The sequence below is a fragment of the Ranitomeya imitator genome, chromosome 2, assembly GCF_032444005.1.
Source record: "Ranitomeya imitator isolate aRanImi1 chromosome 2, aRanImi1.pri, whole genome shotgun sequence".
In the NCBI taxonomy this organism is placed as follows: Eukaryota; Metazoa; Chordata; class Amphibia; order Anura; family Dendrobatidae; genus Ranitomeya; species Ranitomeya imitator.
This window is the reverse complement of record NC_091283.1, coordinates 247307790-247330006: the sequence shown is the minus strand read 5'-3', so window position 1 is coordinate 247330006 and position 22217 is coordinate 247307790. Positions and strand designations below refer to the sequence as shown.

The window sequence follows — 22217 nt, the reverse complement described above, 5'->3', positions numbered from 1 at the left end:
TCTCGTGGGCGGCGGTACTGGCACAGGACCTCTCATATTACGACGGTGTGTCTGACTTTGGTTGTGCACCACCACCGTCAGAGACACTTCATTGTACTATGAGGGACCCTGTGCCAGTGCCGTCACCCAAGAGTGGGTACACCCACCTGTCCAGGCAAACGGCACTCGCACGGGTCCTTGCGCCAGGTGGTGACAACGGCCCTGTGGGGAGGTATAAAAATGGCCTATGGTGGACATTCAGCAGCTGCAAATGTAGGAATTGGAGAAGTCAGTAAGAGGAGGCCAAAAGCAAGACATTTTTCAGGCAAGCTACGTGTCAGCAGGGGAAGGTGGGGCAAAATAATTTGAAATCCATGATTGGTTCATTTTAATGAAGGTTAGATCATCAACATTCTGGGTAGCCAGACGTGTCCTTTTTTCGGTCACTATTGAACCAGCAGCAGGGCCTCTTACACCAGACTTCCTCTTTTTTTGGAAAATCTAACCAAAATATCAACTGTTATATGTTACTGTAAAACAAGGTAGAAGGTGTATATAAACTTGTTGAGAATTTTAAATCTCTCTTTTTTTTGGGAGACTGAACCAAAACTCAGGCCCAATGTATAAAACAACACAATGTAAGTGGCAGAAAGTGGCTGGAAGATATATGAAAAATACAAGGACTGTAGTACAATTTCAATCTCCCTACAATGATCTCAGGACAAGTATGGCAGGAATAAAAAGGACTGCTGCACACAAAAGTGTGGACAAATAAACAAGAGATCTGTGCAGAAAGGAGCAACAGGATTTTTGCTTTTAAAAAAGCAGTTGGTTTGCACAGCAGCATGCAAACAGCAATGCAGCTATCAGGGAGCCTTATAAGGCAGCCTAATGAGCTACAGAGCTGATGCACAAAGATATAAACTCCACTGTCCCTGCAAAGAAAAGGTGGTGTTGGACAGTGGAAATCGCTACAGCACAAGCAGTTTGGGGGTTAATCTTCCCTCCCTAACTATATCCCTTCTTCTGATGAAGCTGCAGCAACCTCTCCCTATGCTAAGATCGGCAGAAGTAAGATGGCGGTCGGCAGGAACGCCCCTTTTTAGCCCCTGTGACGCCGCAGAAAGCAAGCCAATCACTGCAATGCCCTTCTCTAAGATGGTGGGGACCAGGACCTATGTCATCACGCTGTCCACACTCTGCGTCCTTCTTCATTGGATGAGAAATGGCGCTGAAAGCATCATATGAAACGCGACTTTGGCGCGCAGATCGCTGACCTCATGGCCGATCCCACACTAGGGTCGGGTTTCATGAAACCCGACTTTGCCGAAAGTCGGGACGGCGAGTTTTGAATCTGTCCGATCCATTTCGCTCAACCCTAGTGCCTATATATCTCTGTCCATGTGGTAATATGTGAGGCCAGCCCAAACTCCTATAATATAATCCCCTGAGCTACCAATGAGGTTAGTGTGACTACTGGGCACCTGGTTGATGCGCAGATATGATTGGATGCGGACAAACAGGAAGTTGATGTGCGGGCATTTTCTTTGATATGAGTTCTTTATTTAAGAGACGTTTTTGTGGAATCCTTCTTGTAAGAGGCTCCATATAGAGGCCAGCGATGGCGAAGCGTTCCATCATTTAGACTACCACTTATCTGCCCTATCCCCTGATGAGTCCCCCCGGGATGAAACGTGTACGGAGGTGGTCTTATATAGGCATGGTTTGAGAAATCCTGTATCAAACTTACTGTAATAGGAGGGTCCATTCTCCATGAGGCAACCCCATCGTTTGGTGAGATTGTTCCAATTATTCATGTCCCCCTGATCTTTTCTTTCCTTAACATAATCTATATATAGATCAGTGGTACTGATTTTCCTAATGGGTAATAATTTGATTATGTTGACCAATATTACTGGCAGTGGTGGTATTATTCTTTTGGATCTATGTCTTGTTTCTTTCTTCTGCTTGATTATAAATGTCTATCAGTTTAGTGACTGTTTCAAGTTAAGGGAGCAGGGAAGTCTGCCTATATTAACGAGTTGTCTCTGGACTTATAATCAGCTTCCTATCTGGTTAGCTTTTGCTAAATATATGTTTGATTGTTGTTGTGTCAGTCATTGTAATAGTCTTATTAAATGTGATGTTTTAGGTTCCCATTTCTTGCTATTTTCTATTATCCACCATCCAACCAACAACCTTTTCCCACTGCTCTGGCTTCAATCCTGCTGTCCTGCTGCGGTCCCCTAGTAATTGGGACAGGAAGGTCGAGCCAGCAAATGTGGGTGTTTGTTGTGGCCACTTTCAGCTTGTCCACGACCTCTGCATGCACCATCACCATCACGTCCAATTCCCCATCGCTTGCCACGTGCGTTGCCCATTTTAAATGGACTAAAATATTTTCCACGTTCACTACAAATGGCTGAATTTGGAGCAAACTTATATGTGGTCCGTGTGCGGGAAAACCACAGTTTACAATATCTGCCCTGTAGGTAACAAGATTTTTTTCAGCAAACTGGTGTCAATAACTAGGATAACACACAGCAAAAACAGTTCAATGGAGGCCTCAAATGCCACAATTTGTAGCCCACAGATAGATGAGGCGAGTGACAGAGAGAGCCACTTTCAATCATATGTCAAGGCCGGTATTTTTTTCCGGCCAGCAAAATTGTGTCAATAAGTTGCAATGGCACAACAACAAAAATTCTATGGAGCCCTGAAATGGCACAATCATGAGCGCAATGATATGTGATCTGTGTGGGGTACAAAACTCAGTTTACAATATCTGCTCTGTTGCTAAATATTTTTTGGGCAGCAAAATGGTGTCAAGAAATTGTATAAGACACTACAAAAAAATATTACAGTACCACAAAAAATGGCAGAATTTTCTGTGCACTCAGATGTGATCGCTGGGACGGGCAAACCCGTGTAAAATAACTGGATTTTTACGCTAAACTATGAAAAGGATCTGGCTGTAGTCTGCAGTATCAACAAGCAAATGGAGAAAAAAGGGGGCTCTGGAATAAAATAATCAGGATTAAGATGCAAAAAAATTATTCCTGACCACTGACACCTGGGGCTATGTATATATGTAATAGGCAGCAGCAGACAGTAATCGAATGGACCCTCTTGATGTATGCAGTGATATCTATATACCCACATACAGCGCCTGCAGGCCTTGCACTGATATGTATAGAGCCACATATACTCCCCTGCCTACCTAGCACTACGATCTACAGGTCCTTCTCAAAAAATTAGCATATAGTGTTAAATTTCATTATTTACCATAATGTAATGATTACAATTAAACTTTCATATATTATAGATTCATTATCCACCAACTGAAATTTGTCAGGTCTTATATTGTTTTATTACTGATGATTTTGGCATACAACTCCTGATAACCCAAAAAACCTGTCTCAATAAATTAGCATATCAAGAAAAGGTTCTCTAAACGACCTATTACCCTAATCTTCTGAATCAACTAATTAACTCTAAACACATGCAAAAGATACCTGAGGCTTTTATAAACTCCCTGCCTGGTTCATTACTCAAAACCCCCATCATGGGTAAGACTAGCGACTAGTGTTGAGCATTCCGATACCGCAAGTATCGGGTATCGGCCGATACTTGCGGTATCGGAATTCCGATACCGAGATCCGATATTTTTGTGATATCGGGTATCGGTATCGAATTAATAGGGATGTGTAAAATAAAGAATTAAAATAAAAAATATTGATATGCTCACCTCTCCGGCGGCCCCTGGACTTCACGCTGCTAACCTGGAGGCTTCTTTGTTTAAAAAGCGCGCCTTTCGGACCTGTGAATGACGTCCCGGCTTCTGATTGGTCGCGTGCCGCCCATGTGACCGGCACGCGACCAATCAGAGGCCGCGACGTCATTCGCAGGTCCTCAATTCCTAGCATTAGCAGTTTTGTGAATGAGAATGACGTCGCGGCTTCTGATTGGCGTGGTGTTGGTCCACTGTGTTTCATCAAGGGCAGGGTCAATGCAGCTAGCTATCAGGAGATTTTGGAGCACTTCATGCTTCCATCGGCTGAAATGCTTTATGGAGATGAAGATTTCATTTTTCAGCACGACCTGGCACCTGCTCACAGTGCCAAAACCACTGGTAAATGGTTTACTGACCATGGTATTACTGTGCTCAATTGGCCTGCCAACTCTCCTGACCTGAACCCCATAGAGAATCTGTGGGATATTGTGAAGAGAAAGTTGAGAGACGCAAGACCCAACACTCTGGATGAGCTTAAGGCCGCTATTGAAGCATCCTGGGCCTCCATAACATCTCAGCAGTGTCACAGGCTGATTGCCTCCATGCCACGCCGCATTGAAGCAGTCATTTCTGCCAAAGGATTCCCGACCAAGTATTGAGTGCATAACTGAACATTATTATTTGTTGGTTTTTTTGTTTGTTATTAAAAAACACTTTTATTTGATTGGATGGGTGAAATATGCTAATTTATTGAGACAGGTTTTTTGGGTTATCAGGAATTGTATGCCAAAATCATCAGTATTAAAACAATAAAAGACCTGACAAATTTCAGTTGGTGGATAATGAATCTATAATATATGAAAGTTTAATTGTAATCATTACATTATGGTAAATAATGAAATTTAACACTATATGCTAATTTTTTGAGAAGGACCTGTATATACTCCGGAATTAGTCCTTAGGACTGTTGGTTTAGCTGGATTTGTGGATTCTATGATGTAGACCCTCACTAACTGAAAACCCCCCACATCTGACCCTATCTCAGCAGAAGCTCTCCCTACACTGTCTGATTCCAGAGCTGAATGTGAGGAGCAGGACGGGGCCAGGTCTCTTATAGACCTGATGATGCTGTGCGGCCAGCCAATCACTGTAATGCCACAACCAACATGGCTACGGCATTACTGATAAATTTCCATGTAGCGTCTTCACTGCGGATCACGTGACCCCTGACTCCTCCCCCTGTGACCTCATCACAGGTCCTGTGCGCACAGAGCAGCCATATATGTGGAGTGCGGCTCTGCAGGTGGAGGTATGTGGAGATTCCCCATTACTGAGCGCGGGGACATTAACCCCTTCTGCACGGAGACTCTTTTGGGGTTGTTGTTGCCACTTTATAAGAATCATAACGTTGTTGTTCTGTTTCCTGTAATAGATACATACGTGCCAAGTATGGAGGACAGGAAGTGAGGGAGCGGATTGTTCTCATAGTACAGGGCCCCATTCTTGGCCCCACACAGTGTAATGCCCCCATTATGCCCTGTAAGCAGGTTCTGCCCCACACCCAGCTGCCTCGGGCACTTTACCATCAGCTGGTACCTCAGATTCTTCCCCGCACCCCTTTCCTTTGCTTGGTGCCAAATCTGTTCTGCCTTTGGGGCTCCGGCCTTTATAATATCAGTAACTGCATCATCAAGGTCTCCTGACCAGGTGCACCCTCTAGACTCTTCCCTCCGGAAACCCTCCCTCTTCCCATTGATCTCACATGGTCCCGTCTGGACGTCTTTTTGTACAAATGCAGCACAGCCCTGAGGAGTCTTTTTTATGGCTCTCCTTTTTACACCCCTTATGTAATATATATGATGCCGCTCACGCATTATAATGTTTCCACAGTACTGGCATCTCTCGTAAAAAAGGTATTTTCACACTACCACCATATCCCACACACAGTATAATGTTCCTACAGTACCGCCATACCCCCACACACACAGTATAATGTTCCTACAGTACCGCCATACCCCCCCACACAGTATAATCTTCTCATAGTACCGCCATACCCCCACACACTGTATAATGTTCCTACAGTACCGCCATACCCCCACACACAGTATAATGTTCTCATAGTATCGCCATACCCCCACACACAGTATAATGTTCCTACAGTACCGCCATACCCCCACAAACAGTATAATGTTCCTACTCTACCACCACACCCCCACACACACTATAATGTTCTCATACTACCGCCATACCACCACACACAGTATAATGTTCCTTGTTATGATTTGGTGGCCTAGGAGCAGCATGAGACGGACTCTGGAGAAGGTGGTCCCTGTACTGACTGCAAACCCTGAACCTAGCAGCGCAACTAGAAGTAGCCGTGGGGGGTACCTAACACTCCCTAGACCCCTCGGCACAGGCAAGATCTAGCTACCCTTAAAGACAGAAACAGGAAACCTATCTTGCCTCAGAGAAAATCCCCAAAGGATAGATAGCCCCCCACAAATATTCACTGTGAGAGGAGAGGAAAATAACATACGCAGATATGAAATCAGATTTTAGCATAGGAGGCCATACTAGCTAAAAAGAAAGAAAAGAACAGAGTACTATGCGGTCAGTATAAAAACGCTAGAAAATATCCACCACAGAAGATACGAATCACCACATCTGACTAAAGACATGGGGGGTATATCTGCATCTCCAGAGAAATAGTCAGGCTGCAAAAAATCCTTCACAGACAAAACTGGACAAGGCAAAAACATGAACATGCACAGAACTATTAAGGTCCACAGCAGGTGGACAGCAGAAGCAAAGCCAGGACTTATCTTTGCATAAAAGCACAGCAAACTGGAGAGACCAGCAGGGAAGTGAATCCTGCAAGAACAATGAACAACTGGCACTGACTAAAGGATCCTGCAAAGCTATATACCCCAGTCAGTCCTGCAATTAGTAGATACACATGTCCACTCCTGCAATCCAGGCACAACTGCATTACCCTCTACAACCACCGGAGGGAGCCCAAAAGCTGAATTCACAACAGTTCCTACAGGACCGCCATACCCCCACACACAGTATAATGTTCTCATAGTACCGCCATCCCACCACACACAGTATAATGTTCTCATAGTACCGCCATACCCCCACACAGTATAATCTTCTCATAGTACCGCTATACCCACACACAGTATAATGTTCTCATAGTACCTCCATACCCCCACACACAGTTTAATGTTCCTACAGTACCGCCATTCCACAACACACAGTATAATCTTCTCATAGTACCGCCATACCACCATACCCCCACACACAGTATAATGTTCCTATAGTACCGCTATACCCCCACACACACTATAATGTTCCTATAGTACCGTTATACCCCCACACACATGCACATAGAAACACAAGAACAAAAGCCGACTTAAAGTCCAAAGTACAGAAAGTATAAATTTGTTTTTTTATTGGTATACCAGGTTAAAAATAATATAGAATCAAAACATTACATAAAATGATAAATACAATGCATACCTGTATGGTACAAGATAAAGGGGGCGCACTACACAAGAATATGTGTAGAAGATATGGAAATATCTTAGGGTGCAACTAGGCAAAAATATCAAAAAAAGTGTCACAACAAAAAATATGCAGTGCACAATTACCAAATATATATAAGTGCACAATTACAAAACCAAAGTGTTATATATAGTGCGTATGATAAACATACATAAACATTTTTTGCATATAAAATAGTAAAGTGCAAGAGAGTGCAAAGATTCACAATTGTGTGTCAACTTGCCCACTGTAAACACAATACTCTGAATAAAATAATAATAAAGTACAAATGCGAAAGTTACACCAGCAGGTGTCAGGAGAAGAAGGCAATTAAAGACCTCCAGGCCAACCAGGATATTATCGTACGGCCTGCGGACAAAGGGGGTGGCATTGTGGTTCTCGACCGATCCATGTACCATGAGGAATCGGTTCAACTTCTGCAAGACCAAGTGACTTATAAGCAATTGATGGGTGATCCCACCTCACATTACATTAGTAAACTTAATGTCTTAGCGCAAAAAGGGAAATCCATGGGTATTTTGTATACGAAGGAATTTGAGTTTATAATGAATAAGAATCCAAGTAGGGCTTTATTCTACCATATTCCTAAGCTCCACAAGAGCATGACTCGTCCTCCTGGTAGACACATATGTCGATGTACACTTACAGAAATGCATGACAATGATACCATCATCTTTAAAGGACACGGGTCACACCTTACAGATTTTAGACACCATCAAGTGGGAAAAAGGTTATATAATAGGTACATTGGACATTAGGTCGTTGTACACGGTCATCGATCAGGACAAAGGTTGCCAAGCGGCCGAATACTTTCTTATGGCCCTTGACATATACACAAGTGAACAGACTCACTTTATTGTGGACTGAATCAAGTTCATTTTGCAACACAATTATTTTATATATGAAGGCCAATATTACCTCCAAACATGGGGCACCGCCATGAGCATGCGTTTTGCCCCTAGTTACGCTAATTTTTATGTTGCCAAATGGGAGGAGTCTCACATATATAATGCGGGTAAATTACATCCTGGTTTGGTTATGTGGCGTCGGTTTATTGATGACATTTTGTTTATATGGGAAGGCTCCCAAGTTGAGCTTAGCACCTTTCTTTTGGGGCTTAACAACAATTCCTATGGCCTGGAATTTACATCCCACACAAGTCCTGTTGAGGTAAATTTCTTGGATCTCACTATCTATGTGGAGAACAACCAATTGCGCACTAAATGCCACCGGAAGGTGGTTGATTCTAATAGTTTTATACACCTCACCAGCTGCCACCTTCCGGGTTGGCTTACAAATATACCAAAAGTGCAATTTACTAGGATTAGGTGCAATTGCTCAACGGTTGAGAACTATAACATGGAAGCCAACTTTTTAACCAAGAAATTTCTGGAAAAGGGATACCCCAGGCTCATTCAGTGCCCGTGTAGGAAATTATATGTAGGCCGCACCAAACGACACCTAATGGAGCGGATTAAGGAGCATTTTAAAAATATACAGGTCCTTCTCAAAAAATTAGCATATAGTGTTAAATTTCATTATTTACCATAATGTAATGATTACAATTAAACTTTCATATATTATAGATTCATTATCCACCAACTGAAATTTGTCAGGTCTTTTATTGTTTTAATACTGATGATTTTGGCATACAACTCCTGATAACCCAAAAAACCTGTCTCAATAAATTAGCATATCAAGAAAAGGTTCTCTAAACGACCTATTACCCTAATCTTCTGAATCAACTAATTAACTCTAAACACATGCAAAAGATACCTGAGGCTTTTATAAACTCCCTGCCTGGTTCATTACTCAAAACCCCCATCATGGGTAAGACTAGCGACCTGACAGATGTCAAGAAGGCCATCATTGACACCCTCAAGCAAGAGGGTAAGACCCAGAAAGAAATTTCTCAACAAATAGGCTGTTCCCAGAGTGCTGTATCAAGGCACCTCAATGGTAAGTCTGTTGGAAGGAAACAATGTGGCAGAAAACGCTGTACAACGAGAAGAGGAGAACTGACCCTGAGGAAGATTGTGGAGAAGGACCGATTCCAGACCTTGGGGAACCTGAGGAAGCAGTGGACTGAGTCTGGTGTGGAAACATCCAGAGCCACCGTGCACAGGCGTGTGCAGGAAATGGGCTACAGGTGCCGCATTCCCCAGGTAAAGCCACTTTTGAACCATAAACAGCGGCAGAGGCGCCTGACCTGGGCTACAGAGAAGCAGCACTGGACTGTTGCTAAGTGGTCCCAAGTACTTTTTTCTGATGAAAGCAAATTTTGCATGTCATTCGGAAATCAAGGTGCCAGAGTCTGGAGGAAGACTGGGGAGAAGGAAATGCCAAAATGCCTGAAGTCCAGTGTCAAGTACCCACAGTCAGTGATGGTGTGGGGTGCCATGTCAGCTGCTGGTGTTGGTCCACTGTGTTTCATCAAGGGCAGGGTCAATGCAGCTAGCTATCAGGAGATTTTGGAGCACTTCATGCTTCCATCGGCTGAAATGCTTTATGGAGATGAAGATTTCATTTTTCAGCACGACCTGGCACCTGCTCACAGCGCCAAAACCACTGGTAAATGGTTTACTGACCATGGTATTACTGTGCTCAATTGGCCTGCCAACTCTCCTGACCTGAACCCCATAGAGAATCTGTGGGATATTGTGAAGAGAAAGTTGAGAGACGCAAGACCCAACACTCTGGATGAGCTTAAGGCCGCTATTGAAGCATCCTGGGCCTCCATAACATCTCAGCAGTGTCACAGGCTGATTGCCTCCATGCCACGCCGCATTGAAGCAGTCATTTCTGCCAAAGGATTCCCGACCAAGTATTGAGTGCATAACTGAACATTATTATTTGATGGTTTTTTTGTTTGTTATTAAAAAACACTTTTATTTGATTGGATGGGTGAAATATGCTAATTTATTGAGACAGGTTTTTTGGGTTATCAGGAGTTGTATGCCAAAATCATCAGTATTAAAACAATAAAAGACCTGACAAATTTCAGTTGGTGGATAATGAATCTATAATATATGAAAGTTTAATTGTAATCATTACATTATGGTAAATAATGAAATTTAACACTATATGCTAATTTTTTGAGAAGGACCTGTACAAAAAAGATTTTTAGGACACCCCTTTTCACGTCATTTTAAGGACAAACATAATCAATCCTTGAGGGATGTCCATTTTTGTGGTATACAGATCGTTCCTCAAAACCAAAGAGGGGAGACTACCTTAAGAAAATGTCCAGGGTCGAATCCCAATGGATTTTTACTCTAAATAGTTTGGCCCCTGTTTTGGTTCTATGTAGGTAAAGAGACAAAAATAAAAATAAAGATAAAAAATAAAAATATAGGTAAAAAGATTTTAAGCCTGGAAGGGCGTATTTAACCCCTTTACCCCCAAGGGTGGTTTGCACGTTAATGACCGGGCCAATTTTTACAATTCTGACCACTGTCCCTTTATGAGGTTATAACTCCGAAACGCTTCAACGGATCCTGGTGATTCTGACATTGTTTTCTCGTGACATATTGTACTTCATGATAGTGGTAAAATTTCTTTGATAGTACCTGCGTTTATTTGTGAAAAAAACGGAAATTTGGCGAAAATTTTGAAAATTTCGCAATTTTCAAACTTTGAATTTTTATGCAATTAAATCACAGAGATATGTCACACAAAATACTTAATAAGTAACATTTCCCACATGTCTCCTTTACATCAGCATAATTTTGGAACCAATTTTTTTTTTTGTTAGGGAGTTATAAGGGTTAAAAGTTGACCAGCAATCTCTCATTTTTACAACACCATTTTTTTTTAGGGACCACGTCTCATTTGAAGTCATTTTGAGGGGTCTATATGATAGAAAATTCCCAAGTGTGACACCATTCTAAAAACTGCACCCCTCAAGGTGCTCAAAACCACATTCAAGAAGTTTATTAACCCTTCAGGTGTTTAATAGGAATTTTTGGAATGTTTAAATAAAAATGAACATTTAACTTTTTTACACAAAACATTTAATTCAGCTCCAATTTGTTTTATTTTACCAAGGGTAACAGGAGAAATTGGACCCAAAAAGTTGTTGTCCAATTTGTCCTGAGTACGCTGATACCCCATATGTGGCAGTAAACCACTGTTTGGGCGCATGGGAGAGCTCGGAAGGGAAGGAGCGCTATTTGACTTTTCAATGCAAAATTGACAGGAATTGAGATGGGACGCCATGTTGCGTTTGGAGAGCCACTGATGTGCCTAAACATTGAAACCCCCCACAAGTGACACCATTTTGGAAAGTAGACCCCCTAAGGAACTTATCTGGATGTGTGGTGAGCACTTTGACCCACCAAGTGCTTCACAGAAGTTTATAATGCAGAACCGTAAAAATAAAAAATCATATTTTTTCACAAAAATTATATTTTTGCCCCCAATTTTTTATTTTTCCAAGGGTAAGAGAAGAAATTGGACCTCAAAAGTTGTTGTCCAATTTGTCCTGAGTACGCTGATACCCCATATGTGGCAGTAAACCACTGTTTGGGCGCATGGGAGAGCTCGGAAGGGAAGGAGCGCAGTTTGACTTTTCAATGCAAAATTGACAGAAATTGAGATGGGACGCCATGTTGCGTTTGGAGAGCCACTGATGTGCCTAAACATTGAAACCCCCCACAAGTGACACCATTTTGGAAAGTAGACCCCCTAAGGAACTTATCTAGAGGTGTGGTGAGCACTTTGACCCACCAAGTGCTTCACAGAAGTTTATAATGCAGAACCGTAAAAATAAAAAATCATATTTTTTCACAAAAATTATATTTTTGCCCCCAATTTTTTATTTTTCCAAGGGTAAGAGAAGAAATTGGACCTCAAAAGTTGTTGTCCAATTTGTCCCGAGTACGCTGATACCCCATATGTGGCAGTAAACCACTGTTTGGGCGCATGGGAGAGCTCGGAAGGGAAGGAGCGCCGTTTGACTTTTCAATGCAAAATTGACAGGAATTGAGATGGGACGCCATGTTGCGTTTGGAGAGCCACTGATGTGCCTAAACATTGAAACCCCCCACAAGTGACACCATTTTGGAAAGTAGACCCCCTAAGGAACTTATCTAGAGGTGTGGTGAGCACTTTGACCCACCAAGGGCTTCACAGAAGTTTATAATGCAGAGCCATAAAAATAAAACAAAATTTTTTTCCCACAAAAATTATTTTTTAGCCCCCAGTTTTGTATTTTCCCTAGGGTAACAGGAGAAATTGGACCCCAAAAGTTGTTGTCCAATTTGTCCTGAGTACGCTGATACCCCATATGTGGGGGGGAACCACCGTTTGGGCGCATGGGAGGGTTCGGAAGGGAAGGAGCGCCATTTGGAATGCAGACTTAGATGGAATGGTCTGCAGGCGTCACATTGCGTTTGCAGAGCCCCTAATGTACCTAAACAGTAGAAACCCCCCACAATTGACACCATTTTGGAAAGTAGACCCCCTAAGGAACTCATCTTGATGTGTTGTGAGAGCTTTGAACCCCCAAGTATTTCACTACAGTTTATAACGCAGAGCCATGCAAATAAAAAATATTTTTTTTTCCACAAAAATTATATTTTAGCCCCCAGTTTTGTATTTTTCCAAGGTTAGCAGGAGAAATTGGACCCTAAATGTTGTTGTCCAATTTGTCCTGAGTACACTGATACCCGATATGTGGGGGGGAACCACCGTTTGGGCGCATGGGAGGGCTCGGAAGGGAAGGAGCATCATTTGGAATGCAGACTTAGATGGATTGGTCTGCAGGCGTCACATTGCGTTTGCAGAGCCCCTAATGTACCTAAACAGTAGAAACCCCCCACAAGTGACCCCATATTGGAAACTAGACCCCCTCATTGAACTTATCTAGATGTGTTGTGAGAACTTTGAACCCCCAAGTGTTTCACTACAGTTTATAACGCAGAGCCGTGAAAATAAAAAATCTTTTTGTTTTCCCACAAAAATTATTTTTTAGCCCCCAGTTTTGTATTTTCCCAAGGGTAACAGGAGAAATTGGTCCACAAAAGTTGTTGTCCAATTTGTCCTGAGTACGCTGATACCCCATATGTTGGGGTAAACCCCTGTTTGGGCACACAGGAGAGCTCGGAAGGGAAGGAGCACTGTTTTACTTTTTCAACGCAGAATTGGCTGGAATTGAGATCGGACGCCATGTCGTGTTTGGAGAGCCCCTGATGTGCCGAAACAGTGGAAACCCCCCAATTATAACTGAAACCCTAATCTAAACACACCCCTAACCCTAATTCCAACGGTAACCCTAACCACACCTCTAACCCTGACACACCCCTAACCCTAATCCCAACCCTATTCCCAACTGTAAATGTAATCTAAACCCTAACTTTAGCCCCAACCATAACTGTAACCCTAACCCTAGCCCTAACCCTAGCCCTAACCCTAGCCCTAACCCTAGCCCTAACCCTAGCCCTAACCCTAGCCCTAACCCTAGCCCTAACCCTAACCCTAGCCCTAACCCTAGCCCTAACCCTAGCCCTAACCCTAGCCCTAGCCCTAACCCTAGCCCTAACCCTAGCCCTAATGGGAAAATGGAAATAAATACATTTTTTTTTATTTTTCCCTAACTAAGGGGGTGATGAAGGGGGGTTTGATTTACTTTTATAGCGAGTTTTTTAGCGGATTTTTATGATTGGCAGCCGTCACACACTGAAAGACCCTTTTTATTGCAAAAAATATTTTTTGCAATACCACATTTTGAGAGCTATAATTTTTCCATATTTTGGTCCACAGAGTCATGTGAGGTCTTGTTTTTTGCGGGACGAGTTGACGTTTTTATTGAAAACATTTTTGGGCACGTGACATTTTTTTATCGCTTTTTATTCCGATTTTTGTGAGGAAGAATGACCAAAAGCCAGCTATTCATGAATTTCTATTGGGGGAGGCGTTTATACCGTTCCGCGTTTGGTAAAATTGATAAATCAGTTTTATTCTTCGGGTCAGTACGATTACAGCGACACCTCATTTATATCATTTTTTTATGTTTTGGCGCTTTTATACGATAAAAACTATTTTACAGAAAAAATAATTATTTTTGCATCGCTTTATTCTCAGGACTATAACTTTTTTATTTTTTTGCTGATGATGCTGTATGGCGGCTCTTTTTTTTGCGGGACAATATGACGCTTTCAGCGGTACCATGGTTATTTATATCTGTCCTTTTGATCGCGTGTTATTCCACTTTTTGTTCGGCGGTATGATAATAAAGCGTTGTTTTTTGCCTCGTTTTTTTTTTTTTCTTACGGTGTTTACTGAAGGGGTTAACTAGTGGGACAGTTTTATAGGTCGGGTCGTTACGGACGCGGCGATACTAAATATGTGTACTTTTATTGTTTTTTTTTTTTATTTAGATGAAGAAATGTATTTATGGGAATAATATTTTTTTTTTTTTTTCATTATTTTGGAATATTTTTTTTTATTTTTTTTACACATTTGGAAAATTTTTTTTTTACTTTTTTACTTTGTCCCAGGGGGGGACATCACAGATCAGTGATCTGACAGTTTGCACAGCACTCTGTCAGATCACTGATCTGACATGCAGCGCTGCAGGCTTCACAGTGCCTGCTCTGAGCAGGCTCTGTGAAGCCACCTCCCTCCCTGCAGGACCCGGATCCGCGGCCATCTTGGATCCGGGGCTGGAGGGAGCAGGGAGGGAGGTGAGACCCTCGCAGCAACGCGATCACATCGCGTTGCTCCGGGGGTCTCAGGGAAGCCCGCAGGGAGCCCCCTCCCTGCGCGGTGCTTCCCTGCACCGCCGGCACATCGCGATCATCTTTGATCGCGGTGTGCCAGGGGTTAATGTGCCGGGGGCGGTCCGTGACCGCTCCTGGCACATAGTGCCGGATGTCAGCTGCGATAAGCAGCTGACACCCGGCCGCGATCGGCCGCGCTCCCCCCGTGAGCGCGGCCGATCGGCTATGACGTACTATCCCGTCCAGGGTCAGATAAGCCCAGGGCACCTCGACGGGATAGTACGTCTAAGGTCACAGAGGGGTTAAAGCAGCCTACTATTAAAATTGCTTTTATCATTAGCCATTATTTATTTAGCGACTAGCGTGCTCGATAGACTGATGAGTGCATTCGTATATACTTGGTCATAAATGTATGAGCACATTTTAACTCTATTTCTATTTCCATTTATATTTATTCTAGCTATTGAACCCGTTCTACGCCCGGGTGGCTAGCATCTATATTGGTATATGGTCTCCATCCTGGTATGAGCTGCTCCATCCTGCGTCCCCATCCTGTCATGAGCTGCTCCATCCTGCGTCCCCATCCTGACATGTGCTGCACCCATCCTGCACCCCCATTCTGACATGTGCTGCTCCATCCTGCGTCCCCATCCTGTCATGTGCTGCACCCATCCTGCGCCCCCATCCTGCCATGTGTTGCACCCATCTTGCGCACCCATTCTGTCATGTGCTGCTTCCATCCTGCGCCCCCATTGTGACATGTGCTGCTCCCATCCTGCGCCCCCATTCTGACATGTTCTGCACCCATCCTGCGCCTCCATTCTGACATGTTCTGCACCCATCTTGCACCCCCATTCTGTCATGTGTTGCACCCATCCTGCGCCCCCATTTTATCATGTGCTGCTCCCATCCTGCGCCCCCATTGTGACATGTGCTGCACCCATCCTGCGCCTCCATTCTGACATGTTCTGCACCCATCCTGCACCTCCATTCTTTCATTTGCTGCTCCCATCCTGTCATGTGCTGCTCCCATCCTGTGCCCCCGTTCTGTCATGTGCTGCTCCCATCCTGTGCCCCCGTTCTTTCATGTGCTGCTCCTATCCTGCGCCCCCGTTCTGTCATGTGCTGCTCCCATCCTGCGCCCGTTCTGTCATGTGCTGCTGCCATCCTGCGCCCCCGTTCTGTCATGTGCTGCTCCCATTTTGTCATGTGCCGCTGCCATCGTGCGCCCATTCTGTCATGTGCTGTTCCCATCCTGCGCCCCCGTTCTGTCATGTGCTGCTCCCATCCTGCACCCGTTCTGTCATGTGCTGCTCCTATCCTGCGCCCCTGTTCTGTCATGTGCTGCTCCCATCCTGCGCCCGTTCTGTCATGTGCTGCTGCCATCCTGTGCCCCGTTCTGTCATGTGCTGCTGCCATCCTGCGCCCCCGTTCTGTCATGTGCTGCTCCCATCCTGCGCCCCTGTTCTGTCATGTGCTGTTCCCATCCTGCACCCGTTCTGTCATGTGCTGCTGCCATCCTGCGCCCCCGTTCTGTCATGTGCTGCTCCCATCCTGCTCCCCTGTTCTGTCATGTGCTGCTCCCATCCTGCACCCGTTCTGTCATGTGCTGCTGCCATCCTGTGCCCCCATTCTGTCATGTGCTGCTCCCATCTTGCGCCCCCATTCTGTCATGTGCTGCTGCCATCCTGCGCCCGTTCTGTCATGTGCTGCTGCCATCCTGCGCCCGTTCTGTCATGTGCTGCTCCCATCCTGCGCCCCCGTTCTGTCATGTGCTGCTACCATCCTGCGCCCGTTCTGTCATGTGCTGCTGCCATCCTGTGCCCCCGTTCTGTCATGTGCTGCTCCCATCCTGCGCCACCATTGTATTATATGACCCCCATAAAATGCTCCATTATATATGCCCCGTATGCTGCTGCCATATATATAAAAAAAAAAAATACCATACTCACCTATCGTCGCTGGGCGCCGAGTGCTGTGGGCCTGAGCAGTGGGGGTCAGGTGCCGGAGTCACCGCTAGCTCAGGCCCCCAGCACTTGCTATACTCACCTGTCTGTCCCGTTCCAGCGCTGCGCGCCGCCATCTTCCGGCTCCTCTGGCTGTGACTGTTCAGTCAGAGGGCGGCGCCGGCGCGCATTAAGTGCGTCATCGCGCCCTCTGAATTGTGAACGTCACAGCAGAGGACCCGGGAGACGGAGCCGCACGCAGTGCTGGAACGGGGGACAGGTGAATATACTTACCCTCCTGGCAGTCCCTGACTCTCCGGTGTAGATCGCGGTGTGCGTTCAGTGTTTACGCATACCGCGATCTCCTGGGAGCGTCACTCTGTGAGGCCCAGACTGCGCCGGCGCTTGCGCTTGCGCAGTCTATAAATGCTTCGGACAGAGTGACGCTCCCAGCGTTATATTATAGATATGTGTGTCATCTCCTCCTGTATATAGTATATACATGTGTGTCATCTGCTCCTGTATATAGTATATACCTGTGTGTCATCTTCTCCTGTGCATAGTATATACCTGTGTGTCATCTCCTCCTGTATATAGTATATATCTGGGTGTCATCTTCTCCTGTATTAGACCGCGTTCAAACGTTATTTGGTCAGTATTTTTACCTCAGTATTTGTAAGCTAAATTGGCAGCCTGATAAATCCACAGCCAACAGGAAGCCCTCCCCCCTGGCAGTATATATTAGCTCACACATACACATAATAGACAGATCATGTGACTGACAGCTGCCGTATTTCCTATATGGTACATTTGTTGCTCTTGTAGTTTGTCTGCTTATTAATCAGATTTTTATTTTTGAAGGATAATACCAGACTTGTGTGTGTTTTAGGGTGAGTTTCATGTGTCAAGTTGTGTGTGTTGAGTTGCATGTGGCGACATGCATGTAGCGACTTTTGTGAGATGAGTTTTGTGTGGCGACATGCGTGTAGCAACTTTTTGTGTGTCGAGTTGCATGTGACAGGTTAGTGTAGCAAGTTGTGTGCAGAAAGATTTGCGCATGGCGAGTTTTGCATGTGGCGAGTTTTATGTGTGGTGTGTGTGGCAATTTTTCCGCGTGTGCAATTTTTCCAACTGTGGCGAGTTTTCCATGAGGTGAGTTTTGCACGTGTGGCAAGTTTTGCATGAGCCTAGTTTTGCATGTGGTGAGTTTTGCGTGTGGCGAGTTTTGAGCGTCGACTTTTGTGTTTCGACTTTTATGTGCCGAGGTTGGTGTATGTGTGGTGAAATGTGTGCTGAGGGTGGTATGTGTGTTCAAGCACGTGGTAGTGTGTGGTGCATTTTGTGTGTGTGTTCATATCCCGTGTGTGGTGAGTATCCCATGTTGGGGCCCCACCTTAGCAACTGTACGGTATATACTCTTTGGCGCCATCGCTCCCACTCTTTAAGTCCCCCTTGTTCACATCTGGCAGCTGTCAATTTGCCTCCAACACTTTTCCTTTCACTTTTTCCCCATTATGTAGATAGGGGCAAAATTGTTTGGTGAATTAGAAAGCGCGGGGTTAAAATATCACCTCACAACATAGCCTATGACGCTCTCGGGGTCCAGACGTGTGACTGTGCAAAATTTTGTGGCTGTAGCTGCGACGGTGCAGATGCCAATCCCGGACATACATACATACATACATACATACACACACACACACACACACACACACACACACACACACACACACACACACACACACACATTCAGCTTTATATATACACTAGCTGAAGAGCCCGGCGTTGCCTGGGCATAGTAAATATCTGTGGTTAGTTATAGCACCTCACTTCTCTTATTTTCCCATCACGCCTCTCATTTTCCCAATCACATCTTTCATTTTCCCCCTCACATGTCTCATTTTCTCCCTCACACCTCATTTTCTCCCTCACTCCTCTCATTCCGCCCTAACACTTGTCATTTCAACCTCACATCTGTCATTTTCTGATCACTCCACTATTTTTCCTCACTCCTCTCATTTTGCACTCACACCTTTTCATTTTCACCTCACACCTCTCATTTTCACCTCATCACCTCAGTATATACATGTTTGTCATCTCCCTTATATATAGTATACATCTGTATCTCATCTCCTGTATATAGTATATACCTGTGTCATCTCCCCTGTCTATAGTATATACCTGCTGTGTCATCTCCCCTATATATAGTATATACCTGTATGTCATCTCCTCCTGTATATAGTATATACCTGTGTGTCATCTCCACTGTATATAGTATATATCTGTGTCATCTCCTCCTGTATATAGTATATACCTGCATGTCATCTTCTATATATAGCATATACCTGTATGTCATCTCCTCCTATATATAGTATATACCTGTAGGTCATCTGCTCCTGTATATAGTACATACCTGTGTGTCATCTCCTCCTGTATATAGTATATACCTGTATGTCATCTCCTCCTGTATATATATGTACCTGTATGTCATCTCCTCCTCTATATAGTATACACCTGTGTGTCATCTCTCCTGTATATAGTATATATCTGTGTGTCATCTCCCCTGTATATACTATATACCTGTGTGTCATCTCCTCCTGTATTAGACCTCGTTCACACGTTATTTGCTCAGTATTTTTACCTCAGTATTTGTAAGCTAAATTGGCAGCCTGATAAATCCCCAGCCAACAGGAAGCCCTCCCCCTGGCAGTATATATTAGCTCACACATACACATAATAGACAGGTCATGTGACTGACAGCTGCCATATTTCCTATATGGTACATTTGTTGTAGTTTGCTTATTAATCAGATTTTTATTTTTGAAGGATAATACCAGACTTGTGTGTGTTTTAGGGCGAGTTTCGTTTGTCAAGTTGTGTGTGTTGAGTTGCGTGTGACGACATGCATGTAGCGACTTGTGAGATGAGTTTTGTGTGGCAACATGCGTGTAGCAACTTTTTGTGTGTCGAGTTGCATGTGACAGGTTAGTGTAGCAAGTTGTGTGCAGCAAGTTTTGCGCATGGTGAGTTTTGCGCGTGGCGAGTTTTATGTGTGGTGCCTTTTGAGTATGTGCAAGTTTTGTGTGAGGCAACTTTTGCATGTGTTGCAACTTTTGTGCATGTGGCAATTTTTCCGCGTGTGCAAGTTTTGCGTGTGGCGAGTTTTCCATGAGGTGAGTTTTGCACTTGTGGCGAGTTTTGCAAGAGCCTAGTTTTTGCTTGTGGCGAGTTCTGCGCGTGTCGAGTTTTGAGTGGCGACTTTTGTGTTTCGACTTTTATGTGGCGAGGTTGGTGTATTTGTGGTGAAATGTGTGCTGAGGGTAATATGTGTTCAAGCACGTGGTAGTGTGTGGCGCATTTTGTGTGTGTGTTCATATCCCCGTGTGTGGTGAGTATCCCATGTCGGGGCCCCACCTTAGCAACTGTATGGTATATACTCTTTGGCGCCATCGCTCTCATTCTTTAAGTCTCCCTTGTTCACATCTGGCAGCTGTCAATTTGCCTCCTACACTTTTCCATTCATTTTTCCCCATTATGTAGATAGGGGCAAAATTGTTTGGTGAATTGGAAAGCGCGGGGTTAAAATTTCACCTCACAACATAGCCTATGACGCTCTCGGGGTCCAGACGTGTGTTTGTGCAAAATTTTGTGGCTGTAGCTGCGACGTTGCAGATGCCAATCCCGGACATACATACATACATACATACACACACACACACACATTCAGCTTTATATATTAGACTAGCTATTGAACCCGTTCTACGCCCGGGTGGCTAGCATCTATATTGGTATATGGTCTCCATCCTGGTATGTGCTGCTCCATCCTGCGTCCCCATCCTGACATGTGCTGCACCCATCCTGCAAACCCATTCTGACATGTGTTGCACCCATCTTGCGCCCCCATTCTGTCATGTGTTGCACCCATCCTGCGCCCCCATTCTGTCATGTGCTGCTTCCATCCTGCGCCCCCATTGTGACATGTGCTGCACCCATCCTGCGCCCCCATTCTGACATGTTCTGCACCCATCCTGCGCCTCCATTCTGTCATTTGCTGCTCCCATCCTGTCATGTGCTGCTCCCATCCTGTGCCCCCGTTCTGTCATGTGCTGCTCCCATCTTGTGCCCCCGTTCTTTCATGTGCTGGTCCCATCCTGCACCCCCATTCTGTCATGTGCTGCTCCCATCCTGCGCCCCCATTGTGACATGTGCTGCACCCATCCTGCGCCTCCATTCTGACATGTTCTGCACCCATCCTGCGCCTCCATTCTGTCATTTGCTGCTCCCATCCTGTCATGTGCTGCTCCCATCCTGTGCCCCCGTTCTGTCATGTGCTGCTCCCATCCTGTGCCCCCGTTCTTTCATGTGCTGCTCCCATCCTGCGCCCCCGTTCTGTCATGTGCTGCTCCCATCCTGCGCCCCTGTTCTGTCATGTGCTGCTCCCATCCTGCGCCCGTTCTGTCATGTGCTGCTGCCATCCTGTGCCCCCGTTCTGTCATGTGCTGCTCCCATCTTGCGCCCCCATTCTGTCATGTGCTGCTCCCATCCTGCGCCCCCATTCTGTCATGTGCTGCTGCCATCCTGCGCCCCTGTTCTGTCATGTGCTGCTACCATCCTGTGCCCGTTCTGTCATGTGCTGCTGCCATCCTTCGCCCGTTCTGTCATGTGCTGCTCCCATCCTGCGCCCCCTTTCTGTCATGTGCTGCTACCATCCTGCGCCCGTTCTGTCATGTGCTGCTGCCATCCTGCGCCCCCGTTCTGTCATGTGCTGCTCCCATCCTGCACCACCATTGTATTATATGCCCCCCGTAAGATGCTCCATTATATATGCCCCGTATGCTGCTGCCATATATATAAAAAAAAAAAAAATACCATACTCACCCATCGTCGCTGGGCGCCGAGTGCTGGGGGCCTGAGCAGGCGGGGACACCGGTGCGCTGTGGGGGTCAGGTGCCGGAGTCACCGCTAGCTCAGGCCCCCAGCACTTGCTATACTCACCTGTCTGTCCCGTTCCAGCGCTGCGCGCCGCCATCTTCCATCTTTCACTCTGTGATGCCCAGACTGCTCCGGCGCTTGCGCTTGCGCAGTCTATAAAGGCTTCGGACAGAGTGACGCTCCCAGCGTTATATTATAGATTTCATTTTTATATATTTATATGTCATTTTTTTCATGCCTTTTTTCACGTCTATTTTTCATTTTTTACTTATTAATAAAAGTTTTAGTTGCCCATTCGGTTCACTGAATGCGTAAATAATTTTATTCCCAGTAGCGTAT

General features: G+C 45.0%; 1 protein-coding gene across 1 annotated transcript in view; it reads left to right on the top strand.

Annotated features, from left to right (window-relative positions):
• Positions 1-4970: 4970 nt before the first annotated feature.
• The window catches only part of LOC138662906 (oocyte zinc finger protein XlCOF7.2-like), a 59172-nt gene continuing 41925 nt past the window's right edge, over positions 4971-22217 (top strand). The window contains exon 1 of the mRNA XM_069748907.1: positions 4971-5021. Coding sequence (XP_069605008.1) covers positions 4995-5021 — 27 coding nt within the window. The 5' untranslated portion in view covers positions 4971-4994. The remainder of the gene's footprint in view (positions 5022-22217) is intronic.